This window comes from Capricornis sumatraensis, chromosome 7 (genome assembly GCF_032405125.1).
Source record: "Capricornis sumatraensis isolate serow.1 chromosome 7, serow.2, whole genome shotgun sequence".
In the NCBI taxonomy this organism is placed as follows: Eukaryota; Metazoa; Chordata; class Mammalia; order Artiodactyla; family Bovidae; genus Capricornis; species Capricornis sumatraensis.
This window is the reverse complement of record NC_091075.1, coordinates 94299769-94320356: the sequence shown is the minus strand read 5'-3', so window position 1 is coordinate 94320356 and position 20588 is coordinate 94299769. Positions and strand designations below refer to the sequence as shown.

The following is a 20588-nucleotide window of genomic DNA, read 5'->3' as shown; positions in this document are numbered from 1 at the left end:
CGTGTATGCAGTTTCCTTGGAAAAATCACATTTCCTCTTGTGTTTCACTTAACCAGATCTCCTACCTAAGTTTCAGGCCACTGCATCCAACTGCTTACCAGATATTTCCACTTGCTCTTAGCTAATGTGCCCCAAATCATACTTCGTCTTGTCCGCAAACCCTACTAGCCCGTATTCCTTAGCTCAGCAGATGGCATCTCCATCCACACCACTGCCCAAATCAGAATCCTAGGTTCAATCCAGAGCCTACCTCCCACACATAACCAAGTACAAGATCCCATCTGTTCTAGCCTCTATAGCATTATAAACAAATAAATGTATTTCAGGAAAACTATTGACCAAAATCACTATTTCCTCTGTTCCAGATTTCATTGTGTTGATGAAACAGCCTCTCTTGATGCATATAGTAAGTCAGCCTAGTGGCTTTGTTCTCCCTTCACATTCTTCAAATAAACTCTGCCCTCTCTCCATCTCCTGTCCACGTGTTATCTACACTCAAAGTCATAAAAATAAGGAAACTTCATCCTTATTTTTGCCTTTTGCTAGTTTCCATTCTTATAGTGAGGATACCTATTTATATTCTGGTTTTGCCAATTCAAACTTCTCTGGATTATAGCCATATCAAGCAGAGGAAAGGGGGCAGGTAAACCAAATCAAGTTGTACGTTTTCACATAATTCCCTTTTAAGGCATAGGGATATCCCTTTTTATCCTCAACTCTTTTTTTCCCCCATAAATATCCAGCCATTAAAAAAAAAAATTTTTTGGCAGTGGTTAATCCTAAAAGTGATGGGAAGAAATATCTTATACTAAGTTTTCTAGCCACCCAAGGTACCCGTTGATCATGCTTGCAAAATAGCCCATGCCATTGTTCAGGGACTGACTCTCCACTTTGTATGTGAACAAATAAACAGATACTTGCCATATATTTTTTTCTCTCTTGCTATCTATTAGCCAAAGCTAATTTTCCTTATCCTTCAACTACCTCTACCAGAAAGTGTGACTAAGACAGAATTTAAAGATCAAACAGACTACTCCATTACCACTTCATAACTCTGATAAAGATTTGGTGAGTTTGAGGAGTCTCTCAGTGGACTTCAATTAGTCATGCTTTTTTGTGCTATCATCATAGTTCGTAAGACGCTACTGACATTCTATCTCCCACCTCCTAAATATGCAGCAAACGAACTCTTCTACTTCCAGCAGAAGCAGAAGAATTCTTCCAGTAGAAGAATCTACTATAGCAGATTGCAGTTTCCCTTCTCCTGTAGACCTCCTTCCTTCTTCACTGAATAGTAGAGACAGCAGAACAAGAATGTCCATAGGCCACGAAGAGTTAATCATGCTATTAAACAAAACAGGAAACCTTACCAGACCTCTCTTCCTGCCTCCTTCTAGCTAGCCTGGTCCAAGGCAGATAGTGATGCAGGAATGCTGACATGTCCAAAGCCTACATAAACAAACTGGGACATTCTTGAAGTCTTGCATCGATGGCAGAAAATCTTGCCTAATCCTCAAAGTAGTAAAAATAATCATGGGTTTGGAGAAACAACACATCCCTTCGCATATGTTTACAGACTGATACAAAAATGCATACCCCACTTCCAATTTTTTGATGGAAGCAGACCCTATCTGAATGAGTTTTTTTTTTTTTTTTTTAACAACAGGCATTTGGGTTTATAGTCAACAATGTCAACAATCCTTCTGGAGCACAGAGTTCTAAATGCCACTCAAAGAGGTTATGCAATAGCTGTCAAGAAATTTCAGAAGAAAAAAAAACACTTGGTATCTAGGTTAGGTTAATATCACACTTCCTCTCTTCTAAGTCTCCTTGGAAACTATTATTTGACCCAAATGAGTCAGGAATTTTCTTAAAGAGGCCTCCAGCTGCAAATGTGTGGATCAGCCTTGTACTGGCCACCTGCTGCTCAGGGCTGGCGAGTGAAAACCCACCAGAAGGGTAGGAAGTTGCCATTTAAAGGAGAAGTGAAAAATGTAGTGGCAGTGCTGGGGCGATGACGGAGCAGGAATAGCTCAAGGAATCTTAGCAGCAAAATGCAGGAGGATGGTTCTCATTCCCGCCAGAAGGCATCCCGAAAAAGTCCGGCTGCTGCCTGCCCGTCAGGCAGTGCACACGCCTGGCATTCCGCAACCCCAGGGAGAAACCTGCACAGGTCAGAGACGGAGATGGGTCCTCCTGACCACACGAGGACCAGGAGCCCCCTGGCTTGCTTCCCAGCTCCCACAATGCACTTGCGCTCTACTGCTTGTCATCAGGGTTTCTCTTCATCTGTTTCACTGAGCATCACATACAGCATTCAGACAAGAACCTCTCCATCGTTCCTTGGAATTGAAGTCATAAATCAAGAGCAACTGCTCAGCTGCAGGAGCTGTGCTTAGCTGTTCCCCACTCAACACAATGTACAGATAGTCCATTTTGACAGATGCAAAATAAAATCTTTCTTACTGTGTCTAACAATTGCTCCTGTTATTCCAGGCCAACGTTTACTGAAGAGCATATAAACTGCTCTATAGATAAACTAGAGCTCAGTGCTCAGCTAGAGCATGCCTTAAATATTTCTGTCATTACTATGGGTCCATCTTTATATCAGAGACAGTTAAAATGTATCTAGACAATACATAGCTCTAGATTTTTAAAAAATGGTTAAAATTCCTCTTTAGAAAACACACACATATACCATACACAGCTCAGAGGAAAATGAAGCAAACAAATAAACAAAACCTGGTCTGATACAAATGAAGTGTCTGAGCCCTAAGCAAACAGACTGTAACTTAAAGTTCCGGTTGTCTTATTCCCATTAAGTTGTCACTGCACAAAAATGTCTCTGGAAGCCTCCTTCTAGAATTATCTTTGAGCCTGGGACAGTTTAGCTTTCTCAAACCTTTTTTGGAGAATGAACATAAATATTTAAAATAACCATAAGGGATTCAAAGATTAGTGAAGAAGGATGAGTGATCTTGAGATGAATGCATGGGTGCACACCAGGAAGGTTTAAAAATGTAAACACTTCCCTCAAATAAGGACTACAGAAACTCAAAGAGTCGAACTTGCTTGGCTTTATCAATTGAGAAGGTTTGTTTTATAAAAATAAAACTTCACAGTATTACTTTATAATTAGGTGAAGTTTATGTCAACCAGTTTTAGTGAATACCAAGATGGACTTATGGGCTTCCCTGGTGGTTCAGCTGGTAAACAATCTGCCTGCAATTCAGGAGACCCCAGCTTGATTCCTGAGTTGGGAAGATCCCATGGAGAAGCGATAGGCTACCTACTCCAGTATTCTTGGGCTTCCCTGGTGGCTCAGCTGGTAAGATTCAATCTCTGGGTTGGGAAGATCCCCTGGAGGAGGGCATGGCAACCCACTCCAGTATTCTTGCCTGGAGAATCCCTATGGACAGAGGAGCCTGGTGGGCTGCATGCAGTCCATGGGGTCACAAAGAGTCGGACACGACTGAGTGACTAAGCCCAGCAAGACTGACTTATAGCTAATAGCTTCTGTCTATATATAAACTATAGGATCAAAATTTTGAAGAAGAAAAAAAAAGATTTTATTTCTTAAGCAGGTTAAACATGTCTGTTTTCTACACTGACAAAGAAGTTTCTTATAAATACATTATCTGGTTAGCTTAACAAACCCTTGCTGGATAGAGAATGATCTGAATTCCTCACTAGGCTCCACTGAAACCACACTCATTATGCAGACTCAATGTGGCCATTCTGCACCCAGCAGGCCACCCAACTGTGAGCAGCCTACAGGAAGACCCGGACAATGCACAAAGGAGCCACAGTGCTCACACCACAGCTCTAGCATCAATATTAAGATCCTGTGCCGGCTGGAAATCAGCTACGATATTTCCCATTGAGCTTTCACAAACATGCTTTCTTCACTTTGGGTTTTAGAAGCAGATACCCCTGGCTGCCAAAGCCATCAAAATACAGGATTACTCCCTATGATTACCACACCCCTCCTCCAGGCTCAGCCATTCACAGTGCCCTTCCTTAGACCCCAGCTGAAAAGAGACTGTATGCAGATCCCATTGGAAGAGGCCTGAGAGTATCCAGTGTTATTCTCTTAGAGGGAGATAAATTGCCAAGGAGCCCATAGCTGGTTATTGGCAGAATTCAGACCACAAACCGGGTCTACTAAATCCTGGGCTCTAGATTCTTGGGCAAAATCATTATTGACTCCAAGTTTTCACTCAGAGCTGTAGGAATTTGGGGATTAAGTCAAATATCCCAATCTGTCTCAGTGACTAGGAGAGCATGAGTGCCTGCATGCATGCTAAGTCATTTCAGTTGTGTCCAACTCTTTGAAACCCTATGGATTACAGCCCGCCAGGCTCCTCTGTCCATGGGACTCTCTGGGCAAGAATACTGGAGTGGGTTGCCACTTCCTCCTCTAGGGGATCATCCCAACCCAGGGACGGAAACCGTGTCTTACACCTCCTGCACTGGCAGGCAGGGTCTTTACCACTATTGCCACCTGGGAAGCCCTAGAGAGCAGGGCAGATGCTGATTCCAAACTCCTCTTACTTTTTAATGCCTGGTTTTTGTTTTGTTTTCTTGGCAGAGTTAAAGTGACAACATCAACAACAACAAAAAACAAACCAGAAACCACATTCCCCAGACCCTCTTGCAGCTAGTGTTCAGATGTGGCCTACTTTGTGCCAAGCAGCTGCAGGCATACAAGATCTGGAGGCAGAGGGCATGTCACCCAAGGCAGAGGCCACACACAGGAAAAGGGGTTCTTCTTGCAAGTGGCGATGAAGGCATTCGGTTAACAGGGACAGATTCAGTGGAGGTTCTAGAGACCTGTCCCCAGCGTCACAGGTACCAAATATATACAGTAATTTGTGGCAGGAGTTCCATTAACCCTAGATGTTTCTCTAGACTGCTTTTCTAGATGGGAAAGCCCCCAAACCTGGTTCCATGACTTCTCCAGGAAAAATCATAAGCTAGCTTATTCCTTCTAACAAATCTCTTTTCTGTTCATACTAGCTGGAATCAACTACATCGGCTGATTCTGACCTCAAGAACATTCTAAGACAATTTCTCAGAGGACAACAATGTCTTATCTTTTAGGTGACAGGAGACCAAGCCCTACAACGAGCTAACATTTGGTCTTTGCATTTACCCAGGATGAGTCTTGTTACCTCCTCATTCATTTACATCCCCACAAAATCCCAAGATGTACCTGTCATCTTTATTGATCTGATCTCCAAATCCCACAGTGTCAACGATGGTTAACTTCAGCCGCACATTGCTTTCCTGAAGCTCATAACTTCTGGCTTTTAACCGGACACCTGGTTCATTGTGAGTCGCTGGGTCACTTTCAAATTTGGTGTTGAATAATGTGTCCATTAACGTGGATTTGCCGATGCCCGTCTCGCCTGCATGACCACAAGAGAGAAATCAAAGGAAGTGTCAATGCCTCTGAGACATCAGTACACATCACCAGGAGTGTTTTTTTCTTTTTTTTAAATCATCATGTTAGGAAAACTTTTTGAAAAGTCAGTCTCACCAGATATCCCACCACAAAAAAAATAGCTCTTTCCATGTGTGATCTATGGACTACCTCTCTAGAAATGCCTTAATGCATTTCAAAAACCATTTGGCAGAGAAGATCTTGAACTTATAGATCAAGATGCTCTTTTTTTACCTCTGAATAGAGAAACAGAACTTAAAAGCTTGCCTGTGGTCAGTTTGTGGTCATTTCAAAGACATAAACTGTAGCTCTTCCTTCTCTAAATGTTGGCATGTAAAACTATCAATATAGTACTTTAAAAAAAAATCTATATTGCTGAATTTCTGTTACTAGGAAAATGTAAGAGACTGATTGCATTTATATTGGAGTATCTGATACCATCTAATGTTGTGGGAAAGAATTACATTTTTTTCAAAACAACACTCTTAACAAATAACAACAAAAATAACAAACCCAGCTACAATTATTGAGCACTTACTTTGTACCAGGTCCTGTGACAAGAGCTTCCGATGTACTATCTCATTAAACCCTAGTACTAATTCCTATGGAATAAGTACTACTGTTTCCTCCCTTTTACAGATGAGGCATTAAAGCTTAGATAAGGTTTAAGTAACTTGTCTAAAGTCATATTGTTAAATGGCAAAGCCAGGTTTCTAACTCGGGTTTGTGTGGTTCTAACACCTACATTCATTCAACCAATTCTGGCATTGCTACAGAGAAAACTGACTGCCTAATATTTTCAGGTATGGTTATGAATCTGTGAGAATCCTTTGTATATCTCCGTTTGCATTTCCCTATTCAGTAGACGGCAAGCATTTGTTAGATGTCCTGGTATTCAGGCTGATGTTTGTGACAATGAAATTGAATGATGTTAAACGACCTGCAATGATGGCCTTATTGGTTCACATTATAGTTCAAGTCATCAGGTTTCACTGAGCCTTTAATATATGCAAATCAGTGGCAGGTATTATACTAAATCAATCAAATGGTAAGACCCAAATGTGGAGCCATGGAGAACTTTAACCTCATCTTTAAAATAAAGCCAAGAAAAACTTTCTCTTGATACTAATTCTTGAGTCAAAAATAGTTGGCAATGAGAAAGAAGCCATCCACTTCTGTGGCCGTGGTTGAGTGTGTGGGTAGAAATCAAGAAACATTATCTACAGGAATGCATTTTTTAAAACAACATTTGGAAAATTTCCCCAATTAGATTTTCAGCTCAATTTAAACATACCAGTATACTGTAGCCCTTTCAAAAAATCTCAATCCCATGATGTTCCTAGGGACAATGTCTCTCTTCTGAAGGGTTGCTGTAATGCCTTTTAGGATGGTGACAATTCTATCGGAGAAAAAAATAGCTCTGGGATTGGCAGCCTTAGGGCAACTTTCCCATTGAAAAGACAAAATCCACTTACTAATTAGAAGTTCTGTATTACTCATTGCTCTCCAACATAGTATAAAAATGAAGTAGAACGGAATCTCTCTGTAACTGAGCTTTCTCTAATTAGAAGAGTCTGTGGTTTGCCACTGACTACCATGATTCATTTGTAGGATAAAAGTTGGTCAAGAACATTTGCCCAACTCTTCAGCTTTACCCATTGGACTTGATACACCTAAGATCAAAGAACTTCCTCCTTCATCAGTCTTCATTCAGCCAGTGTCTTTTCCAGCTTTGTGCCAAGTGTTGGGAATATAACAGTCAACTGGCTGGATATGGTGCGCACCCGTAGCTTAGAATCTGATCTGGAATGTGACTGAATACCAACCAGACTCTGATTTACTATCATGGGAATGGTATTTACATGTCTGCCATAACCACCTTCCTCTTACAAGCAAGACCATAGTTCATCCCTTGGACCTTGCTAATGACCACAGGTAACTGGACCAGTGCTACCCCCCTGTTGTCTCCTGGGGTATCCCCAGGGCTGTACCCATGGAAGTGCAATTATGATGTTGTGAAAATGCTCCACATTGAACAGTGATCTGTGTATCTAATCACACTTCTCTCTTTGGGGCTTTGAGTCTGCACACAGCATGATGGCACGAGAAAGAAAAGATATACTAAGAGAAGTGAATAAGCAGAGGCCATGAGGCTATAAATACACAGAAGACATGTTGACAGACCATTAGCCAGGCACATAGGAGAAAGAGAGCAGACAGACACAGTAGACTTAGTATCCGAAACTCATTCATTTATAATACTTCGGTATTTACTATGTAACAAGCACAGGTGCTGGGGGTAAAATGGTAATTAACGACAGCAACTGAAATGTTTTGAATTTCTGTAATATCCTGAATGTTGTTCAGAATCTCCATGAAGTCTGGCTGTGTAGCAGTTAAAACTGCTTCCTGTCTTCCTTACTTTCTTTAATATTCTAACCAAAAAGACCCATCAATAAACATAATCAAAGTAGGCTCTGTAATGCTCCACAAGCACATACCCATGATTGGTAACTTAACAAAATAACTCTTGAGCAAAATAAAGTTACGAAGCAATGGATACAGAAACAAAACAGGGTTTTCACTCATAAGATACAGAGAATCCAGACAGCAATTCTGTATTGAAGGTACTCCAGTCATTTTAAGTACATGAGTATCTTTCCTGATACAGCAAACTTCTTTTCAGAATTTACTGGAGTGGGTAGCCTTTCCCTTCTCCAGGGGATCTTCCCCACCCAGGGATTGAATTCAGGTCTCCTGCATTGCGGGTGGATTCTTAACCAGCTGAGCCACAAGGGAAGCCCAGAGTAAAGACAAAGGAAGAAGAGAAGAGCTACCTTATAAAATTTCCTCTATAAGGTCAAGGTTCTGACAGTGGAAAAGTGACCCATCTTACTTCCATCTCTTTCCCTCAGAATAGCCATAAAGACTATAATTTACATGGCAAGAATTCTAGGTTACCTGGACAGCACTGAAATTACCATGTACTAAGTTGAGAATTAGTTAAGCATATGTGAATCAAGAATATGATGCCTTTTTTTAAGGCAACATAATTTTAATTATTATTTGCATTAAGGTGGACTTTATGAACAATTAGCATTCCAGGCCCTACTTATAGCACAGGGTTAATCAACAGGTTGGAAAAACCACTGTTCCTCTAAATTTCAGAGTGCTTAACTTTCCATTTCTACGCTCTGTGCTTTTAAGAGCCCTAATTAGACACCGCTACCCTAGCAGCAGTGCAATTCACCAAAAGTATTTCACGAAGAAATGACAGTTTGCGGAATAAAAGGAATTCTAGAGAACTAGGAGAGCTTTTCAATGCGTTCGTTGTTGAGGTCAATCTCTAGCCTCAGAAAAGAAGGCATTTGCTATACTTTTAAGGACATGCAAGAGCAAAAAGGCTTCCTTTGAATTAAGAAACTGAAAGCCTACCTGGCGTAAGTTACAACTCAAACCCAACAGCCACAATATTTCGAGACAATTAAGACTAACAGCAACTCTAAAACATCTCAGAACTCCTGGCTCCGAGGAAACTTTCCATAAAAAGTAACTGGAAAGTGGTCATAGTGATCACTTATACTGAGATTTGCCACTTTGGTAGATTTTTCTGAGTCTGTTGTTTATTCTGTGATAAGTTCATCTGCCTCAACAGTTGTTAGAGTAATTAGAGATTTCCTCCTGAAGTGCTTGCTATCTGGGGCTTCTGCTTCTGCCCCTGCCAGTGCTGGTAAGCTGGACACCCACAGCACAGTGGAAAGCAGGTTCTTCCATTCTGTTCTCAGGCTTACATAAATCTCAAGCTCTAAGCTGGACACTGTTTAAAAAGAAAAAGAAGGAAAACAAGAAGAGCACAGAGGAATGTATTATTAATTAGAAGGTAATTAATTGTAAACTGAGCAAATAGTTCATCGGTGATTCAGCATTTTCACTCTGATTGCCAAAACTGGCTACTTGGATAATTATTATTATACCTAATCAAATAGCTGTGAATGAAGGTCTGTTTGTCTCCTCTAAACAGTCGAGGTTTTATTCTTGGATGGAGCCAGATAATCAGAGAGTTATGTTGTGTTATTTTAACTCCTCATAGAATCCTGTTTGATGAAGCACGCTTTGGCTAATACCACCAGGGACTTGGAAGACCTGCATGTGACCCTCAGCATTGCATAGCTCAATGACCCCCAAGTGGGGGAAGCTCAGGAACCCAAGTTTAAATGGAGCGACAGCCACATATGTCTTTTCTGAAAATTTACAAGAGAGATTTTTCCAGGTAAACTGTATTTTATCTGCAGCAACCCTTTTGTTTTTAGTTTATAATTCCTATAAGTCTGTCCTCATTAAACATTTAACTTGTGTTTGGCACATATGTGTTTAACATATATCCATAGACTGATTGGGACCCCCATGCTCTGGCCACACTAGCTAAGAGATAAATGTGTTCCTGAGAGAATCAACTGCTATAGGCAGGTTTTTGCTCTGACTCCAATCTTCACTTTGTTTTCTGGGGTTAATTTTATCTTTATTCATTCATTTATTCATTCTACCCTTAAACCACTTATAGCCTTTCCTGGAAAAGCAAGCTGGGATAAAAATGTTTAAGATCTGACTGCAAAATTCCACAGCTAATGATGACACTACTGCCTTAGCTAAAATGATCTTAAACTCATCTGCCTTCTATTTCTCTTCTGCCATTCTCTCAAAACAACCAGTGAAATTATTTTTTAAAATTCTACTCTCAAAATGTGTTATTAATTTACTTTGACCCTACTATTGAACTGGTTGCTCTTCAAAAGCCAGGATGTCGCAGTATTTATCCCTCTGTGTAGGTGCACAAAGAACCACACACAGCAGGATCAATGGTGTAGTTTCTCACAGAGCTGGTGTCATTTTGGAAAGAGAATGACAACGATCAATAAATTCTGAATTGTGAAAAAAGGCTGGGTACTAACTTAGAAATACAGTGTGGATAAGAAAGAAAAGCTTATTAAAAAGAATGACATAACGCCATTTGCAGCAACATGGATGGACATAGACAGTGTCCTACTGAGTGAAGTAAGTCAGACAGAGAAGGAGAAATATTGTATGACATCCTTATATGTGGAATCTAAAAAGAAATGATACAAATGAACTTACAAATCAGAAAGACTCACAGTCTTAGAAAACCAACTTATGGTTGCAGGAGAAGGGATAGTTAGGGAGTTTGGGAAGGTCATGTACATACTGCTATATTCAAAACAGGGAGCCAGCAAGGTGGTATCCATTGTATAGCACATGGAGCTCTGCTCAATGTTACCTGCCAGCCTAGATGGGAGGGATGCTGGAGGAGAATGGATACAAGTATATGCACCGCTGAGTCCCTTTGCTGTTCACCTACCACAACTATAACATCGTTAATTGGCTATCAGTTCAGTTCAGTCGCTCAGTCGTGTCCGACTCTTTACAACCCCATGAATTGCAGCACACCAGGCTTCCCTGTCCATCACCAACTCCCCGGAGTTCACTCAAACTCACGTCCATCGAGTCAGTGATGCCATCCAGCCATCTCATCCTCTGTCGTCCCCTTCCCCTCCTGCCCCCAATCCCTCCCAGCATCAGAGTCTTTTCCAATGAGTCAACTCTTCACATGAGGTGGCCAAAGTATTGGAGTTTCAGCTTTAGCATCATTCCTTCCAAAGAACACCCAGGACTGATCTCACTTAGAATGGACTGGTTGGATCTCCTTGCAGCCCAAGGGCCTCTCAAGAGTCTTCTCCAACACTACAGTTCAAAGCATCAATTCTTCGGTGCTCAGCTTTCTTCACAGTCCAACTCTCACATCCATACATGACCACTGGAAAAACCATAGCCTTGACTAGACGGACCTTTGTTGGCAAAGTAATGTCTCTGCTTTTGAATATGCTGTCTAGGTTGGTCATAACTTTCCTTCCAAGGATTAAGTGTCTTTTAATTTCTATACCTCAATACAAAATAAAAAGTTTTAAGTTTAAGAAAGAAACACTTTATTTAAACTGAAGTACAGTTTTGTGGATGAACTGGCGTGTTACAGGCAAGATGGAGGGTAAAAGAACTATGAACCCTTGGCTGTCTGATACCCAATTTAGCATCAAGAATTCTCTTCCAGACTTCAGTGGTTAAGAATCTGCCTGCCAATGCAGGGGACATGGGTTTGATCCTTGGTCGGGAAGATTCCACATGCTGCGGAGCCACTAAGCGCATTCGCAGCAGCTACTGAGCCTGCACACCCTAGAGCCCACGCTCCACAACTAAAGAAGCCACCACAATGAGAAGCACACGCACCACAGCTGGAGAGCAGCCCCGACTCGCCGCAACTAGAGAAAGCCACGAAGAGCTAGTGCAGCCAAAAACAAAATAATTCTCTTCCCAGTTAAGTGAACACTACTCTCCTGCTGTTACATTCTCTCCAGGACTGAGAGAGATAGGCTCTAACAATATTTAATTCAGTGCCTCTAAAACGAAACGAAGCGCACACCAGGATTAATTTCTGCCCTGGTTTGTTTCCTCTCTCTTTGCAACCTGTGGGCTCTCCCCACAAAACAAACTGATGATTCTAAGACCTTTTAGAAAAACATCAGCTGCCTTACTAGGATCATAACTTTTTTTTCAGTCTTTAATTTCCTTCCCTATCGTTCACCCAAAATAATGATGCTATAAACACCATGGGCGCGCATACTGTGTAAAACACATAAACGCACAGTAGGATGACAAGGAGAAGAGAAAGTAGCAGGACACTCAAGTTAAATATGACACCCACTTCTCTAAGTGGCTGTCAAAACATTTGCATCAACTCGAATGCTTCCCGTAGACTCTTCCTTTAAAAATAGAGCATTAATTGACACTGAGAACTGTCTTCTACGGATATTTTGCTGTAAAGTATTTGTGAAGGGATTTGATGCATTTTATCCTCTGAAGATAAGTACATTTAACTTAATGCTGACACCCCGTTTCTCAAAGAACTAAAGCTCGTTCCAACCAAAGGGCTCCAAAGTGAAAGTGAAAGTGAAGTCACTTAGTCGTGTCCAACTCTTTGCAACCCCATGGGCAGTAGCCTGCACCAGGCTCCTCTGTCCATGGGATTTTCTAGGCAAGAGTACTGGAGTGGGTTGCCATCTCCTTCTCCAAAGTGCTGTGCAAAAGAACCCGGATTGCTAGATATACAGGCAGAGAAGGAGGGGGAAGGACTTACTATGAAGTAAAAAAAGGAAAATGCGAAAAGCAGAACAGCATGATCTCATTTGTATAAAACCAAAACAGAACAGTGCTTATCCAATCACGAGAGACCTGTTTATATCTGCCCAGTGTGTGGCTCCCCCTGTGCTCTGCCTGCCTTCTGCCCATGTCTCCTCTCCTCGGGGACCCTCGTGTGTTTCAGGGTAGATAAACCCCATCTCCCACCCCGGGTGGGTGGATGACTCAGGCCTGGTGGATCAGACAATCCCGTGACTATTGAAGAAGCCGTGTCAGGAATGGCTTCTTCTTCCCCCTGAGGTTGCTGAGCTGGAGACACTGCCGGCGGCCCCACCACCTCAGGGAAGAAAAAGCCCAAACACAGTAAAAGCCGTGCAGAAGCCAGCAGGATCAGAAACTGGAGCCCTGGAAATGCTCTTTGAATTCTTAGACCAGGCTGTTCTTAATTACACAACTCGGTATAGGATCTTTGCAGTGTGTTTTGGGGTTGAGGAAGAGCCTTAACTCAGTTTAAACTAGATTTCTGCGATTCTCTGTGGAAATTTTCCTAATCCAAGACCAGTCAGAGAGAGGTGCAACACTGCTGGCTTTGAGGATGGAGGAAAAGGTCCAAGTATCAGGGAATGTGGGCAGCCTCTAGCAGAGGGGAAAAAAGGAAGTGTCTTCTCCCCTTGAATTCCAGAAAGGAGCACAGCCTTGCAGAGGCCTTGATTTTAGCCCTGCGAGACCCATGTTGGACTTCAACAAAACACTGACATGCTCAACGCTCTGTGGTGACCTAAATGGGAAGGAACTCCAAGAAAAAGTGGATACATGTATACCTGGGGCTGATTCACTTTGGGGTACAGCAGAAACTAATAACACTGTCAAGTAACTATACTCCAATAAAAATTAATTTTAAAAAATTAATTAATGAAAAAGCTGTAAAATAATAACTGGTGTTGATTTCAGCCTCTGAAAATAACTTCCAAGTGTAGGAAGTTTGTAGAAGGATTCCACAGCTTTATCTCTGTGGAATGAAAATGAGGGTGGGAGGGGAAAAATAGGGATACTTTATAATTTTTTAACTAGAAATACGCATTGTATTAGGGCATCCCTTGTGGCTCAGATGGTAAAGAGTCCGTCTGCAATGCAGAAGACCTGGGTTCAATCCCTGGTGGGGAAGATCCCTTGGAGGAGGGCGTGGCAATCCACTCTAGTACTCTTGCCTGGAGAATCCCATGGACAGAGCAGGCTAGTGGGCTACAGTCCACGGTGTCACATAGAGTTGGACACAACTGAGTGACTAACACACACCCATGCCATATAATGGACTTCCAAGATGGCGCTAGTGGTAAAGACCCCACCTGCCTATGCAGGAGACACAGAAGATGTGGGTTCAATTCCTGGGTCGGGAAGATCCCCTGGAGGAGGACATGGCAACCCACTCCAGTATTCTTGCCTGGAGAATCCCATTGACAGAGGAGCCTGGCGGGCTAAAGTCCATGGGGTCTCAAAAAGTCAGACACGACTGAAGCAACTTAGCACTCATAATATTAAGTAAGTGAAAAACTAATTTTAAACGTGGTTACGAATGGAGTCCAGGGGGTCTCAAAAAGAGTCTGACACAACTTAGTGACTAAACAACAACTAAGAATGGAACCAGAGTAAAAACCTAAGAATCTCAGGAATCATCACCCACCCAGGGGAATCGGAATACCAGCTGCTTTCCAAATGCAACAGCACAGCATGGATGTGTCTTGTGAGGAATTCCAACTAGTATCACTAATTGCACTAGTAACACAATGGTCAGCCAACGAGCCAGCACTTGCATACCACACACCAGGTCAAACCAGATCCTTCCAGTCTGGTTCCACTGGACAAGACAGCGGGGGCTGGATCGTAACTCTCAAATGCATTCTAGAAGCTGATTTTGAAGGCAGGGCTGGGGGAGACAGACAAGAGAAGCTACAATAGTAACTGGCCTACAATTTAGCATACTTTTCAATAGAAAAATCAACAAATTGCCAACAAATCACTATGCTAATGAAGAATCACTCTGCTCTGCAATGAGCATTTAGCAGAAGAGAAAAAACAACTCATTTATGCCACTCTGTAGAGCAAGCTGCCATTCCAGGGGGTCCCCTGCTGAATTTTAATGTGGGGAAAACAGAAAAAAGGAGAGCTGGTGGCTCTGCTCATGTTCCTCTCTGGTGCTCGAGACAGAACGCCAAACAGTGAGCTGGCTGGGGGGCAGGTTGGCGGTGGCTTTCAACGCCCATGCAGATACCACATTCAACATGCTCCTCTCGAAGATTTTCAGAAAGGAAGATATCTACCCCTCCCTCTCAACAACTGACTTCCACTGAACACACACCTTTCTCTGCTAAATTCACTTCATTTTACTTAGACAAGAGAAGTCAGTCAGGTACATTCTGCTAAGCTTGTAGGGAGGAGACATACAGAATACATATTGGCTACAGGTAGAATTCCTTTTGGTTTGTCTTGAAGTCTATGCCCAGAAGACAATGGCCATGAAACAGTGTAACCCGAGCCACTTCTCTGCTGGGCAGCCTGGTCCTCCATCAAGAGTGACAGGGAAGCTGAAGGAAAGGCCATGATCTATTTCAAGGACACGTCTGCTTCCAATCAACAGGAGAGCCTTGTTTCCACTTTCCTCTTTTTCTCCACCTTCTTTCCTACCTTCCTCCTCTTGGTTTAAAAAAGATATGGCTAAAGAAGAAAAATACCGAGACCAGAAGCACAGGCCAATACATCACATTTAAAGGCTATGAATAAAACATAGTGGAGATGCAAACATGTAAGTCAGATCTCTTTGGCCTTTTCCCATTTATCTACCAGGAATAAATGGAGATCAATTTCAGACTCCAACTGAAAGACTAAAGGTTAATTCAGTAATTCAGGTGGAAATTTTATTTCATGTATAAAATAGGATTTAAGATTGTCTTTTACTCTAAAAGCAAAATTTTCAAGTATTCTCAGTTTATCAAAGTGGTTAAAGTAATTGCGGATTTTACCTGCAGTAGGCAGAAGCATATCTTTAAAAAGATTTCAATGGAGATTACTGCTAAGTCACTTCAGTCATGTCCGATTCTGTGCAACCGCATAGAGGGCAGCCCACCAGGCTCCCCCGTCCCTAAGATTCTCCAGGCAAGAACACTGGAGTGGGTTGCCATTTCCTTCTCCAATGCCTGAAAGTAAAGTCGCTCAGTCATGTCCGACTCTTAGCGACCCCGTGGACTGCAACGCACCAGGCTCCTCCATCTATAGGATTTTCCAGGCAAAAGTACTGGAGTGGGGTGCCATTGCCTTCTCTGAATGGAGATTACTACTGCACCCTATTCAGAAACCCTGGAAACACATTTTTAAATGCTTTTGAACGATCTTCCTGTGCATGTGTACATCTGTTCCCTCCCTCAACTTCCTACAGTCTAGTCATGGGCTTCCCAGCAGGCTCAGTGGTAAAGAATCCGCCTGCCAATGCAGGAGACACAAGAGATGTGGGTTCAGTCCCTGGGTCAGGAAGATCCCCTGGAGAAGGAAATGACAACCCACTCCAGTATTCTTGCCTGGAAAAGTTCATGGACAGAGGAGCCTGGTGGGCTACAGTCCACGTGGGTGTAAAAAGTTGGACATGATGGGAGTACTCATAGTCTAGTTAGGGTCTAAGTCCCTCCCCTGTGAAAAATTAAAATAAGTGATTCAACAGCAATATTAAACTGATCATTGCTTGACCATGTGACATAAATAAAAATAACAATTTGAGCAACACCACAAAACTGACAAAGCATTTATGTCTCTATCTTTGAGTTGGCCAAAAAGCTTCTTCAGGACGAACTTCTTGGCCAAGCTAAGAACTGTGTGGCATATGTGGAGTAGAGATATTATTGTCTTGCTTTACAGATAATAAAAGAGTGAAAATGTCATTCCCTTATTTCCCGAAACATGCCCCTCTGACAGTCACCTGCCGACACCTAAGAGTCAGACTCGTTGCTCAGCGGCAAGCGATGAGCCACTTACCAACACACAGGATGTTGAAACAGAACCCTTGAGAAGTCGACTTGTTGACCAGCTGGTCGGGGAGACTGTCAAATCCAACATGGCCAGAAAGGGATAAGTTTCGAAGCTCTTCATTCTGAAATGTCAGAAGGGAAACGTTTGAGAGCCCGTGACGACACCCCCTGGGCACCCCTCCCTCTCCCGTCCTGTCTTCTTGGCACATGGGGAAAAAGGCGACCCCTCTGTGCCCACCCCCTCCCTGGCATCTACACAACCAAAGCCACCAACTCTAGACCCATACTCCTTATACAAAAATCACACCGACTCCCAAAGCACACCATCTCCTGCCCAGGCAGCTCAGGAATGCTTACAGGTGCGCCAGTTCAGGGGAAATACGCTTTCCAAAGGGGGCTGATACCGACATGCTCTAAGTGACACTGAAACTCCAACACTTTGGACAGCCTCAAGCGCTCAAGAAAACTTTTCAACCCAGAGGGAAAAAATAAAGGACTCTCTTCCAGACACAGGAAGGAGCTTTCAGAAACTCACAGTGGAAGATGCATTCCTGTTCCTATGCAGAAATTCTGCAACCACCATATTGAACATATTGAAAATGGCACAACACAGGGCTTGGTTCCTTCTCTAGCATGAACTGGACAGGCTTTGTGGGGCCTCCTTGCTCTCCCCCACCGGCTCTGCACTCCCCACGCCTGCTCAAGAGTCTACTGAAGGAGAATGGGGCTAAGGTAGTTATCATATTTCAAAAGCTGGATGACTTAGGCTGTATTATACGGTGCTAACTTCCTCCACTCCACTATCTACTGCTGCGGGCAGGAATCCCTCAGAAGAAATGGAGTAGCCATCATGGTCAACAAAAGAGTCTGAAATGCAGTCTCAAAAACAACAGAATGAACTCCTTTCGTTTCCAAGGCAAACCATTCAATATCATAGTAATCCAAGTCTATGCTCTGACCAGTAACGCTGAAGAAGCTGAAGTTGAATGGTTCTATGAAGACCTACAAGACCTTTTAGAACTAACACCCAAGAAAGATGTCCTTTTCATTATAGGGGACTGGAATGCAAAAGTAGGAAGTCAAGAAAAACCTGGAGTAACAGGCAAATTTGGCCTTGGAATACGGAATGAATCAGGGCAAAGGCTCATAGAGTTTTGCAAAGAGAACACACTGGTCATAGCAAACACCCTCTTCCAACAAGAGAAGACTCTACACATGGACATCACCAGATGGTCAACACCAAAATCAGATTGATTTTATTCTTTGCAGCCAAAGATGGAGAAGCTCTATACAGTCAGCAAAAACAAGACCAGGAGCTGACTGTGGCTCAGATCACGAACTCCATATTGCCAAATTCAGACTTAAAGTGAAGAAAGTAGGGGAAACCACTAGACCATTCAGGTATGACCTAAATCAAATCCCTTATGATTATACAGTGGGAGTGAAAAATAGATTTAAGGGACTAAATCTGATAGATAGAGTGCCTGATGAACTATGGACGGAGGTTCATGACATTGTAAAGAGACAGGGATCAAGACCATCCCCATGGAAAAGAAATGCAAAAAAGCAAAATGGCTGTCTGAGGAGGCCTTACAAATAGCTGTGAAAAGAAAAGAAGCGAAAAGCAAAGGAGAAAAGGAAACATATGAGGATCTGAATGCAGAGTTCCATCCAAAGAATAGCAAGGAGAGATAAGAAAGCCTTCCTCAGTGATCAATGCAAAGAAATAAAGGAAAACAACAGAATGGGAAAGACTAGAGATCTCTTCAAGAAAATTAGAGATACCAAGGGAACTTTTCACACAAAGATGGGCTCGATAAAGGACATAAATGGTATGAACCTAACAGAAGCAGAAGATATTAAAAAGAGGTGGCAAGAGTACACGGAAGAACTGTACAAAAAAGATCTTTACAACCCAGATAATCATGATGGTGTGATCACTCATCTAGAGCCAGACATCCTGGAATGTGAAGTCAAGTGGGCCTTAGAAAGCATCACTACGAACAAAGCTAGTGGAGGTGACGGAATTCCAGTTGAGCTCTTCCAAATCCTGAAAGATGATGCTGTGAAAATGCTGCACTCAATATGTCAGCAAATTTGGAAAACTCAGCAGGGGCCACAGGACTGGAAAAGGTCCGTTTTCATTCCAATCCCAAAGATAGGCAATGCCAAAGAATGCTCAAACTACCACACAATTGCCCTCATCTCACATGCTAGTAAAGTAATGCTCAAAATTCTCCAAGTCAGGCTTCAGCAACATGTGAACTGTGAACTTCCAGATGTTCAAGCTGGTTTTAGAAAAGGCAGAGGAACCAGAGATCAAATTGCCAACATCTGCTGGATCATGGAAAAAGCAAGAGAGTTCCAGAAAAACATCTATTTCTGCTTTATTGACCATGCCAAAGCCTTTGACTGTGTGGATCACAATAAACTGTGGAAAATTCTGAAAGAGATGGGAATACCAGACCAGCTGACCTGCCTCTTGAGAAACCGATATGCAGGTCAGCAAGCAACAGTTAGAACTGGACATGGAACAACAGACTGGTTCCAAATAGGAAAAGGAGTATGTCAAGGCTGTATATTGTCACCCTGATTATTTAACTTCTATGCAGAGCACATCATGAGAAACCCTGGGCTGGAAGAAACACAAGCTGCAATCAAGATTGCCGGGAGAAATATCAATCACCTCAGATATGCAGATGACACCACCCTTATGGCACAAAGTGAAGAGGAACTAAAAAGTCTCTTGATGAAAGTGAAAGAGGAGAGTGAAAAAGTTGGCCTAAAGCTCAACATTCAGAAGATGAAGATCATGGCATCGAGTCCCATCACTTCATGGGAAATAGATGGGGAAACAGTGGAAACAGCATCAGACTATTTTTCTGGGCTCTAAAATCACTACAGATGGCAATTGCAGCCATGAAATTAAAAGACGTTTACTCCTTGGAAGGGAAGTTATGACCAACCTAGACAGTATACTACAAAGCAGAGACATTACTTTGTCCACAAAGGTCTGTCTAGTCAAGGCTATGGTTTTTCCAGTGGTCATGTATGGATGTGAGAGTTGGATTGTGAAGAAAGCTGAGTGCCAAAGAATTGATGCTTTTGAACTGTGGTGTTCAAAAGTCCCTTGGACTGCAGGGAGATCCAACCAGTCTATCCTAAAGGAGACCAGTCATGGGTGTTCATTGGAAGGACTGATGCTGAGGCTGGAACTCCAATACTTTGGCCACCTCATGCGAAGAGTTGACTCACTGGAAAAGACCCTGGTACTGGGGAGGGATTGGGGGCAGGAGGAGAAGGGGACGACAGAGGATGAGATGGCTGGATGGCATCACCAACTCGAAGGACATGAGTTTGGGTAAACTCCGGGAGTTGGTGATGGACAGGGAGGATGGCCTGCTGCGATTCATGGGGTTGCAAAGAGTCGGACATGACTGAGCGACTGACCTGAACTGAACTTCCTCCACAATGCTGAGTGCATTCTGTGGGTATTGGAGATCATCTGTAAAACCCTTCCTTCCCAGGGAAACAGAGGCTACCTATGGTCCTTCAATTAAGAACCACAGTTGCGGTATGGGATTCCAGAAACTAGTTATTGAAAGTCTTCCTGGTTTCTGGATATGTTGCCAATGAGCTTTATACTCAAGATACTGAATTTGGGGTAAGAAAACGAGCCTCAGAGTTCCCTTGTTTTAAATAAAGAAGGGAAAACCTTGCACAGAATTAGTTGGTCAATAGTTTTTAAAAGACGGTTCTTCGTTATCCTCCTATGTGTATTCCACAGTAACGAGAGTGATATCTTTGAATACTCAAAGGCTGAAACTCCATTTCCAAATCATTTCACTAAAGAGAAGGAGAAATGTGACTCCCTAACTGTTGGGATTTTAGCGCAACGTTTTATGGACAAAATGACATCTAAG

The 20588-nt window shown here is 42.6% G+C and overlaps 1 protein-coding gene across 1 annotated transcript in view; it reads right to left on the bottom strand.

Moving 5' to 3' along the window:
• The window catches only part of SEPTIN11 (septin 11), a 48513-nt gene extending 31213 nt beyond the window's left edge, over nucleotides 1-17300 (bottom strand). The window contains exons 1-3 of the mRNA XM_068975160.1: nucleotides 17251-17300; nucleotides 16673-16794; nucleotides 5216-5411 (exon numbers count right to left, since the gene is read on the bottom strand). Coding sequence (XP_068831261.1) covers nucleotides 5216-5411; nucleotides 16673-16794; nucleotides 17251-17300 — 368 coding nt within the window. The remainder of the gene's footprint in view (nucleotides 1-5215; nucleotides 5412-16672; nucleotides 16795-17250) is intronic.
• Nucleotides 17301-20588: the final 3288 nt, after the last annotated feature.